Source organism: Aristolochia californica, unplaced genomic scaffold (genome assembly GCF_029961685.1).
Source record: "Aristolochia californica isolate CCGP_79_NKW_82.1479 unplaced genomic scaffold, dmAriCali1.0.hap1 SCAF_1, whole genome shotgun sequence".
In the NCBI taxonomy this organism is placed as follows: domain Eukaryota; kingdom Viridiplantae; phylum Streptophyta; class Magnoliopsida; order Piperales; family Aristolochiaceae; genus Aristolochia; species Aristolochia californica.
Window position 1 is genome coordinate 49,972,968 of NW_027181770.1, and position 9,939 is coordinate 49,982,906.

The window sequence follows — 9,939 nt, forward strand, 5'->3', positions numbered from 1 at the left end:
ATGTAGTCAACTCTTTTAGACTTTAATATTTCAATACTTCTATTCTCTTAAGTGGTTGACTCCTTCCCATGTTGTAGATTTTGCCTACCCATTTTTATCTTCTTGCCTTTTCTAAGTTAGTTGTTTATACAAGTTAGTTTTCTCTCTCTTGTTCGATCGAACGATATTGAAAGGCTGTTTGGACAATGTGCTTTTTGGCATGTATTGTTTATTCTCTTTTGTGTATGTCATTTGAATAGTCTTTGGCCAATGGAACAATTATGTTGCCAAAAATTATTTTTGGAGCTTTCTTGGTGGAATGAGATCTTGAGACCATTGTGTTAGGAATTGGATGCCCTAATTCCAAACTAATGAGAACAATAATAATAATCGCAGAAAAAAGAAAAAACAAGCACGAGAACAAACAAGATTTATACAAGTTTGCTTCAAAGTGAGATTACGTCCTGTCTTCTACCGCTACTGTAATCCACTATGAAGATGAAATAGTTTATAAGAGAGATCACACACACTTATAGGTATCGTTTTTCTCTAACTTCTCTTGACCACAATAGGTTTGAATCCAAGTGGATTCAATAATATACAACATTTTATTTTTCTTAGAAATTATGCTAATACCTAGTAAGAAAATCTTTTTAAATTTCTAGGTAATTAACTAGTAAGACACTAATAATATTTTAATTATACATTTTTTGGAAATTTATAATCTTGAGAATCTAGAAACTAATGGTGCCTCAATTTATTAGTTTTCCATTTTACTAAACTACTACTTGAAAGAATAAAATATATTGTTGTAGTAGATAAAGTCCTTAATATAAATATAAAATATAAAAAATTACATGTATGGGAAACTGAGAACTGGGACCTCTTGTTTTCTTTATTTTTGGCCAAAGTTTTAGATTTTTTGACATATTAAACCGGTTGAATCAAGCTAAAAATGAATTTTCTTGTATGCCACCAATTTTGAGCTGATCATGAATATAGCTTTGATTGTAGTTAAAAAACAAAATTTTGGGGTTCTGCCAATTAGAGTATTGGATACTAGTACGTGCCACATTGTACTCAACCTTAAATGTGCATTAAAATTTACATTTATTTGTTTTTTAGTAGATTGTCCATGCATGCAAAATATGTAGGATTGAATACGTAACCGATATAACGTATATTATGATGATATTTATACATATCTTATTTTGAGATTTGACACTTGATCGAGGATTATATTGGGCCCTACACATGGATTTTGCCTTACCACATACACCCCATGTCGATTAGGTAAAGGTATCAATTTACCTGTTTACCCAATTTTTTGCTTACAATTAATAAAATGAATTGAAAATAATTTTTTTACTCGATTAGAGATTGTATAATTTGACCTGATTAATAATTTACCATTTATTGCACAAAACATACATGGATAAGGGTTATTTTGTACCCGAATAAGTTATTATTCGATTGTAGATAAGAATAATTCGTGACTGTATGTTTGAGATAAAATATATAAAAATATATTTTTTGAAAGAATTTTTAATATTTTATTATATATTAGAATGATATTGTTCTTAAACTTTTATCTATATCACATATCAAATATTGAATGTAAATAGAATAATATTAAAATAATTTAATTTAATTTATTTATATATTATTTATCTTCCTTCCTAAAGATCCGATAGGTACAGGATTTTGGGTGTGAGTTTTGGAGGCTCGCAGGAGACTCTACAAGTTGGTCGTATTATTTTTTATAATTTTTTACTTTTTTAAGCTTGAGAAGATTTTTACATTTCACCACCTAATTCTCCTTTCTTTCGCGTATTTTCTCTCTCCGAACAAAAACGGCAGTTGTCTCTCTGGAGCTCAGATGATCATCCGGGAGCATATTTAACAAAGCCCAGATTTCCGTTGAGAAGTGCAGAAATTCTCTAGATTCGCATGTCTCCAATGGATTCTCATCGTTTCATTAGACACCGTATACTCATTTTCATTTTTGCTCTCGTCGTGGTTGTTAGGGTTTGTTTCTTCTCTACTTTACCCTGATTTTTCACAATCTTAATTAAAATGTTTCCCGAGGATCAGGCTCATGATCTTTTATCGCTTTTTATGAGGCATAATGCAAATCTGATGTTTTTTCTGTTGTTTCTTATTAAATTTTCATGTAGGCTGAAGTCACCAATTCTGTTGTATTCCTTGATAGTCTCAACAATCCTCACTTCCGTCATCGTCCTGAAGAGCTAACCCCTGGGGTATTTTTCTAGTTCAAATTTTTGTGCTCGTTGGCTTGTTATTGAGGTGAACTAACTTAGGCTCTCAAAAGATCCACTTCCACAGCCGTTTCATGCTTTAAACTTTGGAGATTTTTTTATGCTTTCAGAAAAATATTTCTAGTGCACTGCTAACGATATTGTCGTACATACCGAATATTGATCTAAATATGTGAATGAGCAATAAAAATGAGTGCTTTTTAATATGAGGCTTCTAAATTTGTTTTTCCATATGATTCACTTACTTCGAAGGTCAGATGTTGTTTTTGTCCCAAGATATGTTTTTTCTCTTTTACTATTTTCTCCCTTGAATCTTTTGCTCTTCTATGACGCGTTGGAATTTGAGAAATGTGTCAATATTTGCCGCTATCAAGCATTTTAGAAGCCACTGCAAATTCTTTTTGCCCATTGGTTTTATTTGTTGCTCTCACTTTCTTGATACTATTGATATCTGGAGTTTAACAACTTTTACAGATCTTGTGGCAGCGGGAAATAATTTCACCTTCTGAAGTAGCTGCAGCTGTATCAATCTTGCTTGGCTTTGCACCACCGGTCTCTCTCTCCGCCGAGTCTTCTTATAAGGTCGAGTCATTAGGTGGTTTTAAACTGTTCAATATGTTATTCCCTTATCTAGTACAACTAACTTGTTCCTTTCACTTGCAGTTGGATAAGCTCCTTGCACCAAGTCCATTTGATAGGCCTCGTGCCGTTTTCATGGTGGAAGTTAGTGGAACTGAAGGTTTGCCAATTTGATTACTAAAACTCTTGAAATGGGTCAATTTTGTGTTCCTTGACTATAGAATTTAACTGTGTGCAGATCTAGAGCGAATTTCAGAGTTGCTTGGCTCCCCACAGTGTAAAGTTGATTCTCTATTGATCGGCAATGCTCTTGTTGATTCAATTCAAGCTGAAATACAACTTCCAGGTAATTAAACTTTAGGGGCATTTAGAAAAATACCGAAATAAAAACATTTATTTAGGAAAATACCGAAGTCTTATACTTATTTGAAAAAATGCTGGTTTTCAACCTTTGAAATCCATGTGGCATCAGTCAATGCCCACATCAGTGAAGCCTGTCCACATGGTGCCACATCATCTTGATCTTTAAAATCCAAAAATTTCTTTCTTTCCTCTTTCATCTTCCCAGCGTGGCAGTTGACCAGAAGAGACATGAGGGAAGAAAGAAATTTTTGGATTTTAAAGATCAAGATGATGTGGCACTACGTGGATAGACTTTGCTGATGTAGGCGTTGACTGATGCCACATGAATTTCCAAGGTTGAAATCTGGTATTCTTGATGTCTCTAAACTTTACTAAATCTCTACGTGGAAATTTGAGTGAAATAGGGTTGAGAGAGAGAGAGATAGGTGAAGAGGAAGAAAGAAAGAGACCAGAGTTGAGAAGGCCTGATTCTGGATTAAGGGAAAAACACGCCCCCCCCCCCCCTAATCCTTAAAATAAACTTAAGTGATTAGTAGAGGAGAAGACACCTCTACCCCTCTAACATGTGCATCTTATATCTCCATATATATTAGTCCAAAAATTACAAAAATTGGACCATAGGTACGTGTAAACTTCCTGAAGCTAATGAAATTCTTCTAAATACAATCAGAATATTGAGAAATGACTAAACTACCTAAGCAGTACATTTTACACTCTTATGTTTTGATGCTTTTGTTCTTTGAAGTAGCCTAGTGGGGCTCTTCATTAGCATCCGGCTGTTGATTGAAGGTTCATGCTTGAAATATTTGCAGTTGCAGATGACATTTCTCTAGCCTTGCTAGATGAACCTCTTGATCAAGAATGTGATGCGACTTGTGTTGACAAACAACTTGATAATTTGGTACAGGCAAAATTGCATATTTATGCTGGCAGTGTTGCACTTACTTTTAGATTCTTTTTCTAAAATTATTTTAAATTTATGCAGGCAAAGTTGTTAGCTGGATCATATGTTGGTTCCCTTGGGCAGTTGGATGGGGAGTGGACTTCTCCCTTGTCCAGTGGCTTGTCCTTGAACTTGCATGTTTCAAAGGTCTGTTCCTATTTTCGAAAATCTTTTACCATTTCAAAAAAAAATAAAAAATCTTTTACCTTATTTTCCTTACTTGCTATGTATCTTCAAGATACATGCTTCTAGTGGGACATGTGATTCTCACAGTGTAATTTTATATAGATTGTTACACTTAATTGTTTTATTTAAAGAAAAAGAGAATGTTTTGATTATCTTTTTTCTTAGACAGTTCAATCCACTTTGATTATCATTTTTCCTTCAAATAAAAATCTTTGAAAAAAAACTGTAGATTGTTATAGAAGTTGTATCTTTTTTGCAGAAAGCAGACTTCGAGTTCTTACTAGGTCTTGTCTCTCTTGTCCGTGGTGTTAGAAAGGCATTGGATATCCACCGAGGTTTTGCTGTAAGCGTGTATAAGCCAGCAGAGTTAGTTACTGGCAGTTTCAAAGGAATTCAGGTGATTTCTTCTGTGGTCTGTCTTCAAAATTCACCAGGATATGGGGTTCAATATTAAAAAAAATAAAAATGAAAATACTTTACTGAAATTGATTTACTCTTATGTTCTCTTAAATGATAGACTAATTTCATTCAAAATACTGAAAGAGAAAGGGGAGGAGGCTGCCACTAGAAAGGCCTCTTAACTTCTGATTTTCTTTGGTCTTATACTCTAAATTATTGTTATTAGAAATTCATTTTAGAGCTACGATGCAAGGGATTTTGGTCAATGGAATAATAAATAATGAATGATAGACTGAGGACCTTCCATTTCAAAAACTAGACCGAGGATCCTCCTAATTGAAGTTTTAGATTTGTTAAAGACTTGATCCCTATTTTCCAGGTTTTATGCACCTGGAATGTTGTCGTATTCATATATGAAGTATATCATGTTAATGAAGTCTTTGTTTGACTTGACAGACCACGGTAGGCTGACTGTTGGTCTAGTATGAATATATGTGTTATTCAGTTATGAGATCAAGCAAGAATAGATGCGTCGTTGTGTTTCCCTTGACAATGTTTTTGACTAGATATACCGGACAAAAGGGGATTGAAAACAAGAAAACTACAGGAATGTTAGGGAACTAAAAGATCATCAGATGAAGCATGACAAATGGCTATCAAGGCTTTATGTTTAGCCTTTTTATTATTATTATTATTTTTTTAATCATATCTGTTATTTGTCCTAACATATATTAGTTGCAGTAGCTTTATGAGATCAAGCAAGAATAGATGCGTTGTGTTTTCCTTTTCAATGTTTTTGACTAGATATACAGGACAAAAGGGGATTGAAAACAAGAAAACTACAGGGATGTTAGAGAACTAAAAGATCATCAGATGAAGCATGACAAATGGCTATCAAGGCTTTATGTGTAGCCTTTTTATTGTTATTTGTTTTTATCATATCTGTTATTTGTCCTAACATATCTTAGTGACAGTAGCTATAATGATAAATTGAATGCTTGATACAGGCTTTGGAAGAGGAATATGGACCAAGTGGTGTTGCTGAACAGGGAATGGAGGTCTTACTGGTAACACTTAGCAAGCTATTCAGTTCACTTCAAGCAACCTACCATGGTAAAATATCTGTGTTTCAAGTGTCATTTATCTTCTTTTCTTTGGATGTTTTGCTCCAAAAAATCTCAACCTTACATTAGGAGTACACTAAGTGCAGAATGAAGCCACATTCTGCACTCCAGAATAACCACTCGTCGAGTTTCGTGGAATTTTAATAACCATTATCTTAGTTTTAGTGTGAATTTTTACTCCATTTAAAGTTATACCATGATTTTCAATGTGACCTTTGCTATATCTTGTATGATTCTTGAAATAATCTATCGTTGAATTTAATGCATGCTGCCATTAAAGAAAAAAAAAAAAAGAAACAGATTGTTGTGAAAGTGAATTGCCTTCTTTGTTCCTTTTTGTAGGACAAATTGTTGGAGTTGTCTTATTTAACAACAAACCTTGTTCCGGATCAGAAGTGATGTTGAAGGTGAATATACCTGAACAAAGTCCGAGATGGCTGGAGGAAGTGCTTCCGGTAGATGTGAGTGCCATTGTAGCAGCAAAGTTGGTTACACTTACAACCGCTTGGATATCTGGTCTTATTCTTGTCATCTCTATCATCATTGGGGTAAGACAGGAAACTGCATCTTTTGCTGCCACTATCTTTTGATTTTGAGTTAACACTGGGGAATTGGGTGAGTCATGATGGAGTACATAGACACATACATGTAGATATAGAATCACATGAAAGGACACATGGGGGAGTTTCAAGTCTGAGATCTTGAGTTCAAGTCACCAGGGGGTAAGGAAGGTGTGCGTGCATGTGTAATCAACATTTAAAAAAAGAAAGAAAAATATTATTTAGAGACATCGCAACTTTTCAACCTAATATTCATGATTTGACTTGCTACTAAAAAAATGTTTTAACATAATCATAAATTACACATTAAGTTTGGATTTTGAGTTTGCAAGTCATGATTTGGGTTTAACGATTTGTAGATTGTACAAATATCTATGAGCCACTCTTTATCTTGTTACTCAAGTTTGCTGGTCACATAGAGATGCTAATAAGGTTAGATGGTGAATAAAAGGAACAAATAAACTGGTTTAATAATCCTATGATCAGGTATACCTATTGTGCTAACATGGATTGGCTGAACGGTTTCTTGAGTTTCTGAAACTTTGTTAGTCTTCTAAATCTCGTCACTGAGCAAGAGCTTCACAGACTTAGTTGTATTTCCTACTAATTCAAGCAGACTGGTGAATTAGAGCAGCTAGATCCAAGTTTTTACCACTATGACTGTATTTGTTAGAGTGTGTGAATCTCCATGGTTAGGAGTCTTTTCTGCATTTCCCAGAACATGTGATGCATTTCATGTTAGAGAAATAATCAAAATCTCCACCTGACTACTTAATGTGCTGTCATACTTAATCTACCTCTTTGGCGGGGCCATGTAATTAAGAAAACTCTAAGTAACTGAATACATGATTCAATAAGAGAAAGAAGTTCTCTGCTGATCATCAGAGTAATACCTTTTCGCTCCAACATTGGAGGTTTTCAGCTGTTTCCTTTTATTTTTCTGTCAATCTTTTAACTAATGTTGGCTGTGTTGATTTTGTAACCTGCTCCAGTGATCTGCTTTCTTATTTTGGTTGCCTTCTTCAGTGATGTGTTTTATTGATTTAGTACTTTTCTGTTACTTTGTCAGTGGCTACTATTGCTTAGTTATACTTGTTAAAGTGGCGACTTATTGATTGATTCGGCTTCTGCAGGTTGTGTTGCTAGTAAATATGCCACTTACAAGGGACACGCTACTTTACTCTAATGTCAAGCTTGACTGAGTGCAGAAAGAGGGCTTCTTTTTTCTTTTTTCCTGATCACCTGAAGCCACGAGTAGGAAGCCTGGTTCTGTGGCATTAGGCCCCTCAATATATGTATTTAACTCTGGCTTTTGATGAAATTGGTGCTTCCTCAAGTGTTGTAAAATTTGTTGCCATTCGTTTGTCTGGTACACTGTCGATACAGTAGCGTTAGTGGACTTTGCACCTGTAGTGAAAATAAACTGCAAAACCTGCAATGCCCACCTGAGCGAGGAGGCTTCTAAGGGTGATATGTATGCAATCTACCTTCTTGGGGGTTCGATTTTCGCATGCTGAGTCTGGAAGATCTCAGATGGCCACAGGAATGTGATTGCCCTTTTGGCTACTTTTTCCGTTGGTTAATATGAGAATTTCCTCCGGATAAGGCAAGCGTCATGCATCATGAATTACCGAAATCTACGTACCCCCCAGATGTTGAGCTTAAGCACGTTAATGCTGCAATGCTAGGTTCTTTGCTCCAGCATTGATGGGTTACGAAGAAATGCTCATTGCAAGTCAATGGAGGCATGTTCTTGTTCACCTCCAAGGCGAACTGCCAAACCTATTCTCTTAAAAAAGTTCTGCATCAAAGAACAAGATATATAAAGGTTGAGCTCGGTGCCCACCAGTAAACCAAGCCACCACTGATGTTGCAACCAAGACTGATGGGATAATTGAATCCTCCAAAGTTAAACAGGTGTTAATAGAGGACTTTGAAGTTCTTAAAAAACTTAAAACTATGTTCTAGCCCACCACCACCACATGTTCCTCTCTTGCTTCTAGTATAGGTATGTTTTCTCTTACATCTCAAGTTTATTCTCTTTGGATTATTGACTATAGGCCTCTAAGCATTTGACTGAAAATATTGGTCTCCTATCATCCTTATCTCCTTGCTCCACAAATAGATTTATGTCTATTGCATATGGGTCCCAAACTAAAAAACAAGGCATTGAATCTACTTCTCCTACACCCTTATTCCAGCTTTCTAATGCTTTTTTGTTCCAAAGTGTCCCTATAGTCTTTAATCTATTAGTCAATTGACAAAAAACAAATAAATATTTTATGGACTTTTATCCCACTCGTGTTCTCCGAGATCTATAAACCAAATATGTGATTCGTGGAGGCCATGAGCAAGGAGGTCCCCATTTCTTGGATAACCCAACATTAATTGCAGTAGCAACTTCACAGAAAATGCCCTCCAATGGCCCAAAAGACTAGGGTACCTTCTTTATCCTCTTTATAGTCACTTGCACCTTAAAGACAATCTCTGATTTTTCTTGTGAAAGTTATCATTTGAGTAAGCATTAAAGAAGTTCTTTTTAATCACATTATGAGAATGTTAGCCAAACTCCTTTTTCTTTAGTACATTCTAATGTGTGGGACCGGTTCAAGTTCACAATATTTCTCATTCAAAGTATTTTATTAATTTTGTTCATGATTGCACAAGAGTCACTGGGTTATTTTTAATGAAAGACATATCTAAAGTGTTACCTATATTCAATCATTTTATGTTATGGTTTCCATCCAGTTCAATACTAAATGTAAAGTCTTTGATATAATAATAAAAAAGAATACATGTTTTTTTTGTGTTCCAATCATTCTATAATCAACTTGGCATTCTTCATCAAACGTCTGTCTCTATACCCCACAATAGAATGGTGTTGTCGAATGCAAAAATAGACACTTAAAGTTGCTTGACCCTTTCTACATTGAATGATGGTCCACAATTTTACTGGCCACATACTATTCTTGTTACTTGCTACCTTTTAATCCTATGCCTTCATCTGTTCGTGGTAATCATTCACCTTATTCCATACTTTTTCCTAATGAGAATCTTTTTCCTCTTCCTTCTAAGGTATTATTTGATTGTAGATATTTTGTTTCGGATATGTCCCACATAAAAATAAATTTGCCTCCCATGTTATTTGTTGGAAGATGGGTTCAAGCCCACGAGCTCAAGACAAGAAGCCCACACGACAAAAGAGTGGCATATATGTAAAATATGGTACTTTTTATAAAGATGGCATAGAAGTGTAAATATGTGTTCCTTTTATGTCTTTTGTTTTATCAAGTTGTAGCCCTAAGGGCATTGTAAAACTATAAATAAAGGCATTGGCTAAGAGGTAGGGCATTGAAGCACTCTCCTCTCTTTCCACAAATTCGTCCAGCCCTCATTTTTCTTTTTGACGCAACCCTCTTCTCCCTTAATCCAAACTCTCTTCTTCCACATTCTTCTTCTTCTCTTCTCCTTCTCTCTTCTTCTTCTTCTTTCTTGTTGATCTAAAGTTCATTTCATGAGATCCTAAA

The 9,939-nt window shown here is 35.0% G+C and overlaps 1 protein-coding gene across 1 annotated transcript; it reads left to right on the forward strand.

Annotated features, from left to right (window-relative positions):
* Positions 1-1,795: 1,795 nt before the first annotated feature.
* LOC137959570 (uncharacterized) lies at positions 1,796-7,881 on the forward strand. The gene is made up of 11 exons (XM_068806934.1): positions 1,796-2,007; positions 2,157-2,240; positions 2,733-2,840; positions 2,922-2,997; positions 3,076-3,183; positions 4,013-4,101; positions 4,186-4,290; positions 4,589-4,726; positions 5,736-5,841; positions 6,195-6,400; positions 7,546-7,881. Exons 1-11 carry the CDS (start codon positions 1,930-1,932, stop codon positions 7,612-7,614), a joined length of 1,167 nt encoding a protein of 388 aa, XP_068663035.1. The 5' UTR covers positions 1,796-1,929; the 3' UTR covers positions 7,615-7,881.
* The last annotated feature ends 2,058 nt before the right edge of the window (positions 7,882-9,939 follow it).